This window comes from Malaclemys terrapin, chromosome 16 (genome assembly GCF_027887155.1).
Source record: "Malaclemys terrapin pileata isolate rMalTer1 chromosome 16, rMalTer1.hap1, whole genome shotgun sequence".
In the NCBI taxonomy this organism is placed as follows: Eukaryota; Metazoa; Chordata; order Testudines; family Emydidae; genus Malaclemys; species Malaclemys terrapin.
Genome location: NC_071520.1, coordinates 21,264,385 through 21,282,263, shown reverse-complemented (window position 1 = coordinate 21,282,263; position 17,879 = coordinate 21,264,385). Strand labels below are relative to the sequence as shown.

Sequence of the window (17,879 nt, the reverse complement as noted above, 5' to 3'; positions counted from 1 at the left end):
AACTAATCAAAATACCTCCTAGGTTTCCAGGGGAAGAATTTACCCAAGGCAGCCTTGCCTAAAATCATGCAGCCTAGGTTTGGAGTCAAATGATTTTTTTGTAATATACGGTATGTACAATATGCAAGATCAACTTCCATGGCTCATAGACACTGGAGAGGCTGCTAGAGGCTTTGCCATAGCTCCAAGCCATTGGCATTCTCAACCTCCTTTTTTGCTTTTTCCAGCTGTGATATAACATTTAATTTTTTTGCTTTTGTATTTGGTTATTGAATTCAAAAAACTGTCAACGGACAGCTAAAATATTTGCCAGATGTAGTTATAGGGTTGGTGGGTGTGGTTTAAATAAATACTACACAGATTGTGGGCCCAATCCAGGCTAAAATGTCCTCTCTGCTGCCTTATCTCACTATCCACTGGTCCCTATGCTCTGCTCCCTTCTTATCTTTAGCAACACCTTTCTTTTCCTCATCTCTCCTCCCTTCCGCTTATTTTTCTCCCACGAATCCTATCTCTTCCTTTCCTCCCACCATATCACCAACCTCTTTTCATTACCCTTACCTCTACTCCAGTCCTTCCCCACACCCTCCAAATACTATCATTGGCAATGTTCATCACCCCCCCCCAGCAGGAAAACCCAGGAGGATGATAAAAGGGAAGATTTCTCAGTGAGCCTTTTTCCCACTGATATTTCTCCGCATTCATTCCATCAGGTGCAGAGGGGGTTGATTACTCCCCACAAAACAGGCTTCAGGCTCGCCCTCAGACCATGTGGATCTCCAAGGATCTGCTTGGATCCCAGGGAATCAATAGGAGGCCAGGGACATTGTTTAAAGTTTCCCATGCCTCTTTCTGACAATTCTGGGTGTCCAGACGCCCTCCCCACAACGGGGTAGGGGGAAATCTGTATGCAGTGGGCTTTCTCCATGCAGGGTCTAGGGGGTATGATCCAGCCTGTAAGTTATAAATACAGGGGAGAAAAAAAGATACAGAACCATGAGGATGATGCCTAACTAACCAAAGGAAACCACATGATCTTTTGTGGTAACCCTTGCCCCTCCTTTCTATTTCCCTATTTCTGTTGTTTTAATTAGTAATGTTGGATGGGATTTTCAGAAGAACTTATAATTTGGAATGTAGACATGCCCTGGGAGCCGGGTTAAGCCAGTGCTGAGCACTCTTGAAAATCCCTCCCATTATTTCTATACTCAGGGACAGATCCTATATATAGTTTATTCATGTAGTAAGTACTATATGGCTGGTAATCTGATGGAAGTACTTTGGTAGTAAGTGTTTGTGGGAGCAGGCATTGGCCTTTAGTTCACAAGCTCTTCAGGGCACAGGATGTTGTTGTTTTTTCTATTGGTCTGTAAAGCACCTAACATGCTTTGGGCCCTTCGATGTTGCCAACTTGCATGATTTTTACCATGAGTCTTGCAATGTTCGATGCTTTTCTTAAAGCCTGAGCTGCTGGAGTTGTGTGAATACAGTACATCAGAATCTCATACTTCATTATTTTTTAAAAAAATTCTAGCCTTGAGGTTGAAGAGAGAAGCTGAAAATGAGACTTAAAGGATCAAACACTAGAAGGCAAATAAAAGAACCCCAAATTTTAGTTAAACAAATCTCTTGATTTTTTTTTTTTGAGGGTTTAGGCCTTATGATTTTTGAATACCTGTAGCTGGCAATACTACCCATATCCTTTAAATCTACAGTGTGCAAAGGTTTTATAATAGTTGCAATACATTTCAGTGCTTTCCCAATATTTAATTAAAAAAATACGCTCTGGAAAAATTATAAACAACAGCAAATGGTGGTTTTCATCTTTTGGGTGTTTTCACCTGTCTGTCCATCTATTGCTTGATTGATTCCTCTCAGCATTTTTTTCCCCACTGAGAATATTTTAGAGCCCTCACAGTATGTGGATGCTGTAGAAGATTAAAATGACAAATAAAATTATGGTGCAAGTCACAAATTATCTGGTGCAATCAAGGTAATGATTTAGAGAAAAAGATTGAAAATGTAACACAAATGAACAAAACAGCTGTAAGATCGATCCCTGCAGTTTCAATTCATTTTTCATCAATGTGGAATGGTGCATGTGATTTTATGTGGTGTAACTTCTGCAATACCTAAGCCTAATGGGTAAGTTAAGTGGCAGTGTTAATACTGAATTTACTTGCTTTTGTTAATTTAGGCCATTCTTAAGTTACTGACAAGACATGACACAAGATTTATTCAGACAGGCATGTATAGCAAATACTGTGTGTTACCACTTTTAAAAAATGGTAAAAATTCATACAACAGTCAATACTTAGTTGCTACCTGAAAATGGAAGAGTAGAGGTTATTCAATATTCTGCTGCAGGCATATTTCTTTACACAATACCATATATTACGTATATACCAGTGGGAAATAAAACCATCAGTAAATCACATTATTTCTACAACTATAATATAATAATCAGAGTAAATTTTATTTTTTATGGTGCCATTCCCTGCACCTCACAAACAAGAACATTAAAACCATAAAATACTGAAATATTCTGAAGATAAAAATGTGAAGAGAAGAATCGCATAAGTAGTTAATATTGAACCACAGCAGTGGGTAAACAACCTTTTCTAAAGGAGAGGTCTTCATGCCTCCCTAAACTAAACTAAACCGCTGGCGATGGTAGGCTGTAATTTTGTCCAAAATGACATCTTTCTTAAGATACAATAAATACGTCTCAGTGTGCATTGGTTACGTTTGTATGGATTTGCTTTTAAGTAGAGCTGGGTGGAAAATGGTTTTCCAATCCCATTAAAATTTTTGAGATGTCAAAAAAAAATTTTCCTATCCTGAATTCAGAGGAAAAGTTTTAACTCTTGAACATTTTTTTGAAATGAAAATATTTTGGGTTTGGGGCAATCAAAACTTTTGGTTTCAATTTTGATTTTTTAAAAATACTTTTTTTAATCTTAATTTATTAAAATTTTGAAAAAGAAAGTCATTTTGACTCAAAATCCCAAAAGTTTCCAGTTTGAAAATGTCAAAATGAGATATTTGACAATTTTGAAACTTTCTTTCCAAACGTTTTTCTAGTTGGGAAATTTGTCAATAGTGACCTTGTTTTGCAAATGGTTTCGTTTTTGAGAAATCAGCAATTTTCAGGGAAAAAATAGTTTGAAAAATTCCTGACCACCTCTATTTCTAAGTTTGCCCTAAATGTTGCACAAGAGAGTAATCCAACTGCAGTTTCACAAGAGAACGTCTTTCAGTTACCAGGTGGGAATGCAGTAGGAAAGATTGCAATCAGCCAATATATCATAACTCAGATTAAAACGAAAAACACCAACCCTGACCATAACTGACACCTGATCTTCTTAAATCAGACCCTGGATAAGAGCTGCCACATTTACACTGCACCTTGTCTCAGCCTGATGAAACTTCTCCTCAGGCAATTGTGTGCATCTACCTTGTGTAGGTATATAATCTCCATTATCCTAGTAATGGAGCGCCTCAGAATCTTTAACATATTTATCCTCAAAATCCCCATGAGGCAGGGCAATGCTAATATCCCCATTTTACAGATAGAGAATGGAGGCACAGGCTGACTAAGTGACTTGTCCAAGGTCACACAGGAAGTCTGTGGTAGAACAGGGACTTGATTTTGGGTTCATGAGTTCCAGGCTAGTGCCCTACCCACTGGACAATCCTCTCATCCCCTCTCCCAACCTCTCTCCTGCCAGAACCTATCAAAGTGAAGGAAAGTTTCTCCAAGGTTGAATTTCTCACCATTCATTATAAATTTGCTCAAGGAACATAGTTGGGAGAATGGAGAGATGGAGACATAGACAGCTGGGTATTAGCAGCATTAACCCAAGTTGCACCTACACCAATGCATGACTCTTCAAATAACATTAGACACTATGGTTGAGATTCTTAAAGCTGCTCCAGGGGATTTGGATGCCCAAATCCTATTAGTTGTAATGGGAATTGGGCATCCAAATTCTAAAAAATTCTCAGCCTATATTACATTGTAGGCTCCATTGCTTTACCCGTATTCCTGTTGGGCCCTAGCTAGTGCTGTGTGAATTCAAAACTTGCCCCAGGTCACCTAAAAGTTCGTGGAGGTTTGTAAACCTGGGACAAGTCTGTGCAAACATTTAGTCCTTCCTTCTAAGAAATTTCAGGGTGGGGAGGGTGTTTTGATTTGGGGTTAAAACCATGCTAAACTCTACAGTGTTGGAGGAGTTTTGTCTTACCTTTTTTTGGTTCATCCTAACTAAAATCTTAAAGGGGGAAGAAACAAACTTAGAGTAGGAGGACTTACATGACCTGAAATCAAGAGGGGTTAGTGGAATTCCCAGATCCTTAAAGCTGATGACCATTGGTGCAGAACATAAGCAATAACTCAGACCTGTCTCAGGGCTTGTCTACAGAGTAGGGTTGTGCGCACTATGGGGGTATGATTTCTAAACTGCACTAACATGTTGTGCATTAATTGGTCTGTGTAGACTCTGCTGGTTCTCTAGTTTTAACATAGTGCAGTACTACATTACATGACAGATGTTAATCACATAGCTTAATGCACTAATGGAAGGCTGTCACATACTACAGTGATTAGCACTGTATTGACCCTGAATAAAATAGAATAGAAATGTCCCTGGGGACAGTAGTACACTTGGGTTTTGTTGTTTTTTGCTCCCCACTGATAAGACCATGAAGCAACACATGAGAAGCAATGAAGGTGCATAAAAATGTAGGCACCTACCTTAATGGTGAAGCTCTACTCCAGGGGTAGGCAATCTATGGCACGTAAGGTGCTTTTCAGTGGCACGCACACTGCCCGGGTCCTGGCCACTGGTCCGGGGGGCCCTGCATTTTAATTTAATTTTAAATGAAGCTTCTTAAATATTTTAAAAACCTTATTTACTTTACATACAACAATAGTTTAGTTATCTATTATAGACTTACAGAAAGAGACCCTCTAAAAATGTTAAAATGTATTACTGGCATGCAAAACCTTAAATTAGAGTGAATTAATGAAGACTCAGCACACCACTGCTGAAAGGTTGCCGATCCCTGCTCTACTCTTATCTGAGCTGAGGACATTGTGAAGATTTTGGTTTTGATCTGGGGAAGTCCTATGTATGTTATGGAAGTAATAAGCCTGTTGTAAATGACAAAGCTCTATAGTTCAACTCTCCCATTCCTTCCCCTCCTATTTCTTTTGTTTTGTTTTATTTAGCTGTGGAGGGGCTCCCTGCCCAGGGTTATTACAGACATCTGTCAAGACAGGATGTCATTTATATTTGACCATGAGGAATTTTTATATGCAGTCCAACTATTTGGACAAAATTACTTTCCTAAATTCTGTGTGCATTTTTATGATTAGATTTACAATGAGCTCATTTAGTTTGTTTTAGGTTCATCATTTCAAAAAGCACATTTAAGGAGGATTTAAGGTTTTATTCTAAACTCCTGAGCTATAATTCTTTTTCATGGTGCTTATATGGCATATACTGGATGGTTTGGTAGCTCAGGTGTTAGCCTTGGACTAAGAAGTCCTAGGAGTTCCCTACAATAGATAGACATAGCTGACCTCTGGGAAAATGCATGGTAAGTCAAGGTGAAAGGACTATGATCTTACACACTAAGTAGGGTCAGTATTTAGATGGTAGACATCCAAGGGAAACCCAAATTGGTATGGTGTTTTCAGCAGGTGACTCTATTTTCTCCAAGTTAGTATTGAATCAATGCCTCAGCCTTTTATGAGTGTGCAGTGTCTTGTGGGAGCTGCTTTTCAGATGAGACATGAAACCAAAGTCTGCTCTTGACTAGAGCTGTTCAAAACATTTGCATCAAATCCTGAAGCCAGTTGAAGTGAGCATTGGGCTGGGGGTAACTGCATTCAGAAGCTTTGGTGTATGCTGACAGAGATTTGGCAAACACGGGCTGATGTTGTTCACATACTGATCAATAGCTAGAAAGCTGGTGAGAGCCAGCTAATATTTTAGTGGTGGGTAAAATGACTCCTTTCTATATAAATGTGTAAGGCACACTGGGAATGATGCTTAGATGCTATGTAGTGCTGGGTGCCATTAAAAGGACCTAGACAGACAGACAAAGATAGATTAAATAGGTTTCAGGGTGGTAGCTGTGTTAGTCTGTATCAGCAAAAACAACGAAAACTCCTTGTGGCACCTTGTTAGTCTCTAAGGTGCCACAAAGACTCCTTTGGTAAAGATACCAAATACATATGATATTTATTCAGCAATAACAAACACCCATATGACAACAGGAATATTAGGACTTTTGTAATAACTTATCACAGGGTGCTCTGTTCCCCACTGGAGTGCCTCCTTCTGGCCACATCTGGGATTACCTCTGCCAGTCCAACACCCCTTACTTCAGTAGTTTACTCCAGCTTAGCTCTTGCAGTCTCACTCCTCAGCTGCTCCTGCTTCGTGGCTTGGCCTGCCAGCCGGCTCATTGTAGTTCTCCCCTTCCAGGGTATCAAAGTCTCTTGAGACCCACTGTCCCAGGCAGTCTTTCTGCTCACTGCCTCTTAACAGCACTACTGCCCAGTGGCTGATAAGGGAACCCAGGCCTGCCCTCTACATGGGGTTCCAACCCAGAAACCCTACAACAAGCAGTCACAGTCTGCACAGTCCTGAACCTTACTGATGTATCCTTGGGTTACTTCCTATGCAGCCTTCTCTCACCCTGAGAGCGACTGCAGCCCCCTTCTACTCCCAGCTACTGGGCTTTATCCAAGCCCCTCCTGTTCCTTTCCAGCTGAGCTTCATCTCTGATTAGTGCTCATTGCCCCCTGGTTGCTCTTCCAGGTGCAGCCTAGATGGTTAATTGGCTCACCTAAGCCCCTTAACCCCCTCATGCCTTCTGTGGGGTGGATACCCCATCACAGAACTGAATGCAGGCAGCTGGTGGGGGAAAGAGGACTTTTGAACACTGGAGTGGATTGGGGTTTGCCTGAGCTTTCCCCAACACTAATAAGAATCAGGTAAAAACCTATAAACATTCTATTGCACACCATCAGACTAACTGCTGGGTTCAGACCTCAGCTGGGTTATGCTCCCATGTTGCTACTGGGTAGCCTAAAGTCCTGTTTTATTTAGGCAGCCTATAAATACTTGCTGCTAACTATAACTAAAATCATCAAGGCAGATGTTTTGACTGCACACAGCAAGTCTTCTTCCAGTCCGGTATCTTGTTTGTTTGCACTGGCCTTAGGTTTTATTCTTCTTAGCACTTCATGCCATTATTCCCCAAGACACATGTTTTTAGGAAGCAGTTTGTCTAGCCACTTTCTTTTTAATTGCTCCTGTCTGTCTCTTTACTGCAGTGCTGAGCTGTGAGGGACGTGTCCTTTGCTGTTTACCATTCAAGCAGCATTCCTAGGTCACCTTTGTTAAAGAAATATAGTTATCAATGTGAAGATTTGTGCAATTTGACAGTACAAGAATATTCCAAAACCTTCCGCTGAACTTAGTGGGGCTAGTTGTGAGTGAAGCTACTCACATGTGCAATTGTTTGTAGGATCTCACCTGTAGTTAGGAGGGAATGCTTGATTTTTGTGTGTGTGCTGAGTTGAGAATCTCAGATTGGGGGAAAATAAAGGTTTCTGGTTATGGCTTTGTAAAAGCAGGTATCCTTTCCTGTAAGACAGTATCCCTTCCCATCACACTGAAGCTCTGGTCCCTGCATTAACCAGAGGGAAGAGGCATGATGATCATAGGATTACAGGTGCAATACCTGTAAGATCTGTAGCGTAATCAGCTCCTCATTTATATGATTTTTTTTTTAAGTTTAAAAATATTAGCATGGCTAATCTATTTTTTTTAGTTATGACTAAGATTGGATACTTGGGTAGTAATGGGTATTATTATGTGCTGTGTATGTGCCAGTTTGTTATAAAACCAAGGGCAGATCCTTAGCTGGTATAAACTGTCATCGTTCCATTGCCGTCAAAGTGGTCTTAGCCCCACTGATGCCCTCTGAAGATCTGCCCCCACGTGCATATTTGCTGTGTGTACTCTAGGATGTTTGATGCTTTTTAATCCCACCTGTTTCTCATTAGCAACATCTCTTCTCTCATTTGCTTCCATCAGGAGTAACATTTTCCTTTTTCTGGAAGACTCAGGAGCAGCAGGCTAACTTTCCCCCAGCCTATGGTGGACAGGTCATTTCCAGTGGTTTCAAAATCTGCTCAAGTGAAGATGAAGGCTCTCTGGAATTTTATGCCCGTGGGAATTCAATGAAGTGGGAGGCAAGCTTTAGTCCCCCAGGTAAAGTTCAGTTTCACTGTCGAGGGTTCAGAATGGAGATAAAGTAGTGATGAGCACAGCTTCCTTATCTGGATAGAAAGAAAAGATGAGAAATGAGGAAGTAGGTGGATAGATGAAGGATGGATAGGCTTCACTTCCCAAGAGAGGAAGCAGGTATTAGAACGTAAGTGATGTTCTGTATAGCACAGTTTCAATTCAAGTCACCATCCAAGGGTCTGGGATCCTGCATTCCCCAGTCCCTAGTGAAGTAAAATTCTTATTGACATCAGTGGAAGAATAGGGGTTTACCTGAAAAAGAGCGAGGGAGGAGTGCAGGATGAAGCCTTTGGAGTCCTCACTCAGTGCATTCATAAGCTGGGAGTCCAACTTCCCATTTTCTTTAAATTTTAAACCTCTCTGATAACCCTTTTGGGTAAGTATTCCATGCTTACATTATGCACGTTGGCCATTTGTATGGTAAGAATGCAGTCTTGGAAATGTATTTGCATGATTATTAATAATGTATTTTAAAATGAATATCTTATTTCTGTCTTCTGATCCAGAATGCAGGTTACTAATTGAGAAGCAATGGGATCAAGTGGTTAGAAAAGGGCACTGGCTGATAGGACTCGTGGATTGTAATTATGGCAGAGAAAGTCACTGAACCTTTCTTTGCCTCATTTTATCCACCTGTAAAATGGGGATAATAATACTTCCTTACCTAACTCCTCTGTAGCTGTGATGTTTAATAGTTTGTAAAAGTGTTTTGCCAGGAAAGCTGATGGATGTATGTATGTAGTTATAATAATTGTCACAGGGATTAAAGTAAGTAATGTTTGGACCTCTTTAGCATAACATGTAATCTGCAGCAACCTTTAATTAGTCTTTATTTACATATTCTCTAGTCCTGAAGTCCTTATGCAGCCCTCACTGAAGTGGGAGTTTTGCCTGAGATAGAACTGAATAAGGACTTTAGATCTGGACCCATATTATAATTTATGCGATTGCAATGTCACTGAAGCCAGTAGGGATTCTGCCAAAGTATGGACTGTCCCTTGTGAATAAAGAGTAATGCACATGATATCATTGCTCCATAATTCAGTGTTGACACTTCCTTTATAGCTCCATTGCATTGCACAAATGAAATGCATTTTAACTAAAATTTATTGAACAGGAAAGGCTGTAAATGAGGTTGATTTATGGATTTTACAGAGAGTTTTAATGTTTTGCAGGTCCTTACTGGACTCATATTCTCTTCACGTGGAAATCAAAAGAAGGTTTGAAAGTCTATGTCAATGGAACTCTAAACACCACTGACCCAAATGGGAAAGTTTCCTACAGCTATGGGGACCCCAACGCAAATCTGCTGACAGGGACAGAGAATGATCAGAGCAAACGCTATGTGAACGGGGCTTTTGATGAGTTTGTCATTTGGGAAAGGGCACTCACCCCCAAGGAAATTGAACTATACTTTACAGCTGCTATCGGTAAGTGGGAGCATATTCTGATTGTATAAATGTTGATTTTTAAAAAGTTCAGCTGTTAAACCAGCTGTCTTAATGGCCGATAATCTGCAGGGATAAATGTTTAGAGGAATAAATGTTCATAGGAATCACTTTTTCAGTTTCAAGGGAGGTGTTTGTTTCTCACCCTGGGGCACAGCCCCTCAGACGTGTCACCAAAAGGCACCCACTAAGTCTCACCTCATCTATTGGCTGGAAGAAAACCTCAGCAGAATCCAACCATTGCTAGGACAACCAAGCCACTTCCTTTTCACTAATGTCACAACAGCAAAAAGACCTATTTTTAAAAAAGTCAATCTTGTGACTGTCTTGGGAAAGCCTTCATTTGGTGCCTTAAATAGCAATAATATTTCAGTGCGGTGTCTGAAAATATTAAAAATGATGATGTTTTTAATAAATGTATAATGTTTTAATCAGGTTGGCAAAAATTGCTGTGGTATTTGGTTGTTGTATCTATCACAACAAACCGGTGTTACTATAACACCATCAAATCCAAAACTACTATAAATCTCACTTCCTGGATTAATAGAACACAAGACTGTTATGTTACTGAATTCAAGTGCTCTAGATTTTTAAATTGTCCCAGTCCATCTATATGTATGCGCTGTCTCACTGTCAGACAAGTATGGCTCTTGTATAACTATACTAGAAGGATAGAAACTTTTTTAACCCCTTCAGTGTTCATGAATACACAGTTGTTATCCCCAAGTCCCCCACCTGCCTCCATGTACCATTCCTAATAGTGGATGCAGCTTGGAAAGACTTTGCCGGGGATGTTCCCATGGTTGCAGAATGCAAAGTGTTAGTCTCATATTATTTTGCTCCTAATTTTGCATGCTTTGGCTTAAATTTGAAAACCATATGAGAAATTAGACCCTGCACCCAATATTGCATTGTTGTGGGCTTACAATAGCTAGTTGCAAGACATTACCGCTTATGGCTGTGATTTTCAAAGGGGCTTAAGGGAGTTAGACACCCAATTTCCACTGAACCCTATATTTTTGAAGAGTTACACAGGGTTTTAACTGTATGTGAACCCCCCCCCCACGTCCCTGCTGATGTTCTGAGAAGAGACATGGATGCATCCCTAAGTGCTGCTTTGCAACTTTAGAAGTTTGCGCTATGTTTCAAACTCTTGTGACCCTTTTTTTTTTAAATTCCAAGTCTCACAATATTTGATGTTTTTTTTTTTCCCCTTAAATCCCCAGTTCCTGGTGTCATGTGAGAATCTTGCCTTTCATTTAGAAAACAAAAGCAAGTTTTTGGCCTCATGGTTACAGAGAAAAGCTTGACCCAAGTGGACCCCAAAGGCTCAGAAGCTGGAAGGCAAAAAAAAAAAAAAAAAAAAAAAAGACCCCAAATGTATTATTTTTTTAAAAACCTTGTGATTTTTAAGCCAATCCCATTATTTTTAGAGGCCTGGCTCATGATTTTTGAACACTTGTGGTGGGCGTTACTGAGTATGCTGCTTTCTCATGGCTCTTTTCTCACAAGTGTTGATGTCCATGCAAGTTGATTGGTGAAATGGTGATATGATCCGCAGAAACACTAGTGGTTGTTGATAATGGCAGGCTATATAATTAGCCAAAGTTATCCTTGGTGTAAATTCAGTGACCTCAGTGGAGTTTCACTAGAACAAATTTGGGCTATCTTTATCAAAAGCTTAATTAGGAAACTCACTTTTAAAAAAAATTGAATGAATAGCTATGCTATTTTACATAACAAATACCAGTAATATCTGACAATTGTGCCCAAATACCAAAATAATGAGCATAATATAAATTCAAAGAGAGAGTTTTACTTTTCTGGTCACAAGTGATCCATAAATCCTGACACATGCAGCGGAATCAATACATTTAACATGGAACTGCTGGAGGGCATCCAAAAATCTAGTTTATACTTTTTGTCTAAGTAAATCATTTATGACATACTCATATGGTAACCTTCACTGAGTGTAGTAATAGCGAGTGACATTTATTGGTAAAGCCAGGCTGATTAAAAGCAGCTTTCTCTGTTGCTTGAAGTCAACTCAAATAGCTAATGGAGACATTATCTGAAATGGTGCTCAGACTTCTTGCAGATGCCATGTTTTAAAAGCAAACTGGAATGTCGGTTGGTTTGAGGCTTTATACCCACTTGCTTTTGTACAAGACTCACATGCTTACTCATCAATAGCTGCCATCCTTTTGTTAAGCTCTTTTGTGCTGACTTTGGGTGATGTCCTGGTCCCATTGACTTCAGTAGGAACCTCCATTGATTTCAGTTGGGCTAGGGACTTCACCCTTTGCCAAAGATTTTTGTTCCTGAAGAGCCATCCATTGATTTTTGTTCCAGTGTTTCAATGCTCTGGATGGCATATTCCTATTACCACCCCATCAAGAAATTTAGGGTTAAAATATAAATTCTTTATTTGTATTATTTACATTATTACCTAGAGGCCCCGACTCAGACTGGAACCTCATCGTGCTAGGTGCTGTATATACACCTAAAAATCCCTGTTGTGAAGAGCTTCCAATCTAAATAGAAAAGATAGACAAAGTGTGGAAGAAAGGAAGTAGTACTACATGGAGGACTGAGGCACAATTTATTTAAGTCTCATTGATTCGCTGTGGCAGAGCTGGGAATTGAACTTGGATCTCCTATCTCCTTATCCACAATGTCAACTTTCTTCTCTTTGTATAGATGTTTCCATGGATTTAAAATTCCATTGAAATCGGTTTTTTGTTTTAAATTTAAAAACACTCCCTTACAGTGTTAGATATCCAGCCGAAACAGTGTTGGCCAGTGTATAAGGACTGGAAAGTAAAACTGACTAGAAACAGGAAATGAAACTGATTAAATACACCAATCTAGTTTCAATATTGGAACTCAGGAAAATGCAAAACAAATTGCATAGTCTTGGCTTGAATTTCTCAGAATTGCATTGTGAATGTTTCTCTCAGATCTTTTTTGTTTTAGTTTTTTAAAATATATTTATTGCAGGAAACTTTTTTCTTTTAAATTATAATTTCTTTTTCCTAGGCAAGCAACTTTTGCTTCCTTCAACACCTCTGTGGCCCATTATGACAACCACTACAAATCCCATGGTAGGAGAGTCCTCCTAACTCTTTTCTTTAATGTCAACAATAACTTCCCTTCTCAATCCTGTTTTGCTTTCTTGATATCAAAATGTATGTGTATTACAGAGAGGTAGCAGCCTTTCCATAGTTTAGGTCACATCCGGTTTCCATTTTACTCACCTTATAACTCATTAGAGTTATCAGGAAAAGGGGGGAGATTTTTTTTTAAAGTGATTTGTTTAACAGAGGATTAGAGCTGGTTTAGAGAGTCAAAGGGGAAAACAATCCCTCTTCTGCTGTCTCTTATTCAAAACTTTGAACATTTAAATTTTGGAAATAGTTAAAAAATGGGGAAAATCATGAAAATATTGTAATTTGGAACATTTAACCAGATTTATAACAGAACTCTTTCTTTCATTTGCTTAAGGGGCATTTGCATTAAATAGATGTTTTAAAAATAAATACCAAAGTGTTTGTTTTATATAGTCTAAACAAAAATAACTTCCCTTTTCAGTCTGGTTGTACAGTGTTGAAATCTGTGATATTAAAATCCTGTTAGTTTCCTTCTTGTTCATAGAGCCTTTCAGAAAACCAGGGTAGACAGGACCTGAATTTCTAATGAAAAGAACAAGCAGACAACAAATTCATTTCAGCAGCATTTATTGGTTTCATGTCTTTCCTAGCTTTGTTACTGTGTGTGTGTGTGTGTGTGTGTGAATATTATAATGTGTGTGCATGCTAGATTAATCTATTTATCTTCATATGCTTATGGTCTATTGTGCATAATCAGAGCCTTACAATTTACTCTGCCTCGGGCTACTGAAAGGGAGTCTCAGACCAGACTTTGAGTTATCTTGTGTGCAGGAAGAGACTGGATTAAGCAGTAAACCATTTCTCCCTTTCTCTGGCTTTACCGCCAGAGAGGTACATAAGATCAGTCCTGGAGATGCATTGCTTGCATAACATGTAAGGATTTGGAGAGAATTAGGCCCCAAATTGCTACTTGACTTTTGTGTAGTTAAGTATGGAAATAATGGCTGGTTACCAGGACATGCAGTGATGAGATAATGTTGTTATCTTCTAGCTCTCCACAGATGCCTATCATCCTATCATAACTAAACTGACTGAAGAGAGAGGAAACTTCCAGTACCCAGAGGACCTGCTCCACTACCTGGAAAACATATCACTCAGTTTACCCAACAAATCCCCATCGGAGAATACTGCCTTCAACCTGACAGAGGTCAGTTTCTTTCAGTTTTTAGGGTGATGCCAAATGATCTTGTTTTTACTTCACATGCTGGAATGTAAAATGCTGCTTGAAAGATTTTGTTGATCATAAATTATACATACTTAAAAAACCCCAAGACAACTATTTTAATCAGTAGCAAAAGGTCAGCTGTCACTGGAAAAGACTAGTTTAATTACAGGGCTCATCATCTTGTTGGGATATCATATAATACTCGCACAAAATGGTAGCATCCCCAGGCATCATGGTTCTGGGTTAAATATAAACGTCTAGTTAGACTGAGAAGGAGACAATCACTTCTTGTGAAAAACCTTTTCTGCTATGTTCAAAATGTAGGAATTCTGGAATGATTATATCCTGGAAAAATTTCATTGTCTTTCTTGTGTACTCTAATTTATCAAAATCAGGGCTCAATCCCGCGGTCCTCACACAGGCAAATTTCCCACTGAAGTTGGTGGAATGCAGGATCAGGCCCATAGTCCAACTGAAAGATTTACTTTTTTTTTTTTTTTGTTCTTTCTCTGTGGATTATTTTAAACATTACATGCAGTCTGAATTAATTGAGGACAAGAGGTCACTTCCTGCTAACATGACTCCAGCCTCATTTGGAATGATGGGCAGCTAATTCCCTGATTTCAGCAAGCTAAAACGCCGTTATTACGGTAATCAGTGCTGGTCTTACCTAGGGTTACCATATTTAAACATTAAAAAAAGAGGACACTCCACGGGGCCCTGGCCCTGCCCCAACTCCGCCCCAAAGTCCCCATCCCAACTCTGCCCCCTCCCCTGAGTGCCCCGCATTCCCCCTCCTCCCTCCCAGGCATGCAAAACAGCTGCCCGAGTGCTACCGGCTTCACGGTTGGCCGGGCAGCCTCCAGACCCTGCGCCCCAGGCCGGGCGCTTCCCCTCCCGGGCTCCGGCTGCGCTGGGGAAGCGCCCGGCCTGGGGAGCAGGGTCTGGAAGTCTGGGGGCTGCCCAGCAAACCATGAAGCCGATAGCACTCGGGCAGCTCGGCTCTTCAGCTGCACAAAGCTGAGGTGTTTGAGGGGAGCAGTAGCAGCCGCCACCGCAGGGGAATCCGCCTGCAGCTCGCAGCCTGCCGGAGCCGCACTAAGGTAAGCAGGGGACTGGGGCAGGGATGCCGGCAAAACAAAGCTGGGAGTATTTTCCTGGACATGTTTGGCTTTTTGGCAATTCCCCCCGGACGGAGATTTGAGGACCAAAAAGCTGGACATTTCTGGGAAAATCCAGACGTATGGTAACCCTAGTCTTACCAGTGATTGTTTCTCTATCCCCATGGTAATACCAGGGGGACGAGGATTATTTGGTCAGACAAAAGGCATAATAAATAAAATGTTTCTGAAAAAACTGGGCAGAGACTGATAGCTTCATGTTATGGATTGGAAAATATTAACGTGTGGATCACCAATGAATACTGAGCAGAAATCCTTCTGAAAGGCCTCATTATGTGCTGTTGTTGGTTTCACTGAAAACTTGGGGTTGGAGCTAATTTGAAAATGGCCATTCAGCCTCTGAGGTGTCACGTGCGTTCTCCACATAGTTTCAGTTGCCATGTTATTGCTCATTCATGCTATCCCGTGGTACATTGTGTGGCATGAAAGTGATGTGCAGACAGAAAGAAGGAATGTGATCATCTTTAGCAAAGCTGCTAATCCTGATCATGTGTGTGGACTCTGCCATTCACCTGATTGATTGGGTTAGGTCTTTTGTTTGTCTATGCTAATTTCCAGAGAAACAGCCACTGAGCATGCATATCGTTTTCTGTCAAGGATGTAAGTTGGGGCCAGTTGTCTCAGTGCTAGTAGTCCTATGCCTTGCAGCATAAAGGATTGCAAGTTAAGTGCTATGCAATAAACTTTCTGATTACAACCACACTTATTATAATGCATTAGTTCTGACAAACTCTGTTCATGTGCAGTTCTTAGCTTAGCCAGGCTCAGTGTGAGTACAGGGTGCAGCACAGAGGTGGGCAAACTATGGGCCGTGGGCCACAACCGGCCTAGCCCTTGAGCTCCCGGATGGGGAGGCTAGCCCCTGGCCCCTCCCTAGCTGTCTCCCCTCCCCCGCAGAGCCACGGGCAGTGCTCTGGGTGGCGGAGCTGGGTGCTTCTGATGAGCAGAATGGCAGCGTGTCTGGCTCTGGCTGGCACGGCAGCCAGACATGCTGCTCTGCTCGGCGTGGTAAGTGGGCTGGGGCCAGGGGGTTGTATAAGAGGTGGAGGGCCCCGGGGGGGCATTCAGGGGACAGGGAGTAGGGGTCAGTTGAATGGGGCGGAGGTTCTGGGGGGTGCAGTCAGGGGACGGGGAACGGGGGGGGTGGATAGGCGTGGGGTCCCAGGGGGCCTGTCAGGGAGCGGGGGTATGGATGGGGTCGAGGGGACTGGGAGCAGGGGGGTTGGATAGGGGGCAGGGTCCCAGGGGCCGGTTAGGGGCAGGGGGAAGTTAGGGGACAAGGAGCTGGGGGGTTGTATGGGTTGGAGGTTCTCAGGGGGCGGGAAGTGGGAGGGGGTAGATGGGGGCGGGGGCCAGGCTGTTTGGGGAGGCACAGCCTTCCCTACCCAGCCCTCCATCTAGTTTTGCAACCCCAATGTGGCCCTCAGGCCAAAAAGTTTGCCCACCCCTGGTGTAGCAGGACGCCAAACATTGCTGGGCCAAGGATCTGATGCTCTGGGAATCCTCCCATTTCTCCCCCCTGTCCCTCAGTGGCCTAACATAGCCTCTGTGGAACAGCTCTGCTGCATTTTGTGGCCTGGAAAAGCGTTCCTCCCTCCATCCTCCTGGCATCTGACTTGGCAATACAGGTTGTGTACTGGGCCTAGGCTTCCATTTATACCTTCAGGCTGAAATTCTGGGCTGAACTTCTCAAAGGAGCAGCACACATCTTGCAGCCATGGCGGAAAAGGGGCCTCCTGATCCTGGGCTGCTCTGGGGGCTGGAGATGCCCCTAACTTAGACAGCCTTGGGGGCTTGTCTGAGTTATAGAATAATTGAATCATAGAAATGCAGGGCTGGAAGGGACCTGGAGAAGTCATCTAGTCCACCCCCCTGTGCTGTGGCAGGACCAAGTAAACCTAGACTATCCCTGACAGGTTATTGTCCAACCTGTTCATCACTGGGGGTTTTTAAGGGCATTCCACAACCTTCTTTGGAAGCCTGTTCCAGAGCTTAACTACCCTTACAGTTAGAAAGCTTCTCCTAATATCTAACCTAAATCCCCCTTGCAGAGTAAGTCCATTACTTCTTGTCCTACCTCTAGCTGACATGGAGAACAACTGATCACAGTCCTCTTTGTAGCAGCCCTTAATCTATTTGAAGACTATCAGGCCCCCCCCATTAGTCTTTTTTCCTAAAGTCTAACCGTGCTCAATTATCTTACCCTTTCCTCATAGGCAGCAGCCTCCTATGCGTCGCAGCACTGACTGGAATCGGTACAGCATTGCCTCAGCCCACCCCCCATGCCTGGGCATGCAAAGGGGTCCTCAGAGGACAGCCCTATGGCTGTCTTCCATGGTGTTTGCACCACGGGAATCCTTGCCCAGTCAGAACCAGGGCTTTGAGGGCCCTTTTACACAACGTAAAATACGATGGACTGGGAGAGGGATCTCACCTTTGATCCCGAAGTCCTTACACGTGCATAACACCCAGTTAAATCAGTGAGAAAATTTGGTGTGCACTGTGATTTCTAGATCAGTGTGGTCTCGAGGTTCAGATATTCAACTGGGGATCAGGAGATCTGGGTTGTGTTCCTAGCTCTGCCA

At 41.9% G+C, this 17,879-nt stretch overlaps 1 protein-coding gene across 2 annotated transcripts in view; it reads left to right on the top strand.

The window, feature by feature from the left end:
* ADGRD1 (adhesion G protein-coupled receptor D1) overlaps positions 1-17,879 on the top strand; it is a 251,438-nt gene that overhangs the window by 16,724 nt on the left and 216,835 nt on the right. For both annotated transcript variants that reach the window (XM_054006447.1, XM_054006445.1), the window contains 4 exons: positions 8,118-8,294; positions 9,506-9,760; positions 12,818-12,882; positions 13,940-14,095. In XM_054006447.1, the coding sequence (XP_053862422.1) occupies positions 8,118-8,294; positions 9,506-9,760; positions 12,818-12,882; positions 13,940-14,095 (653 nt within the window). The remainder of the gene's footprint in view (positions 1-8,117; positions 8,295-9,505; positions 9,761-12,817; positions 12,883-13,939; positions 14,096-17,879) is intronic.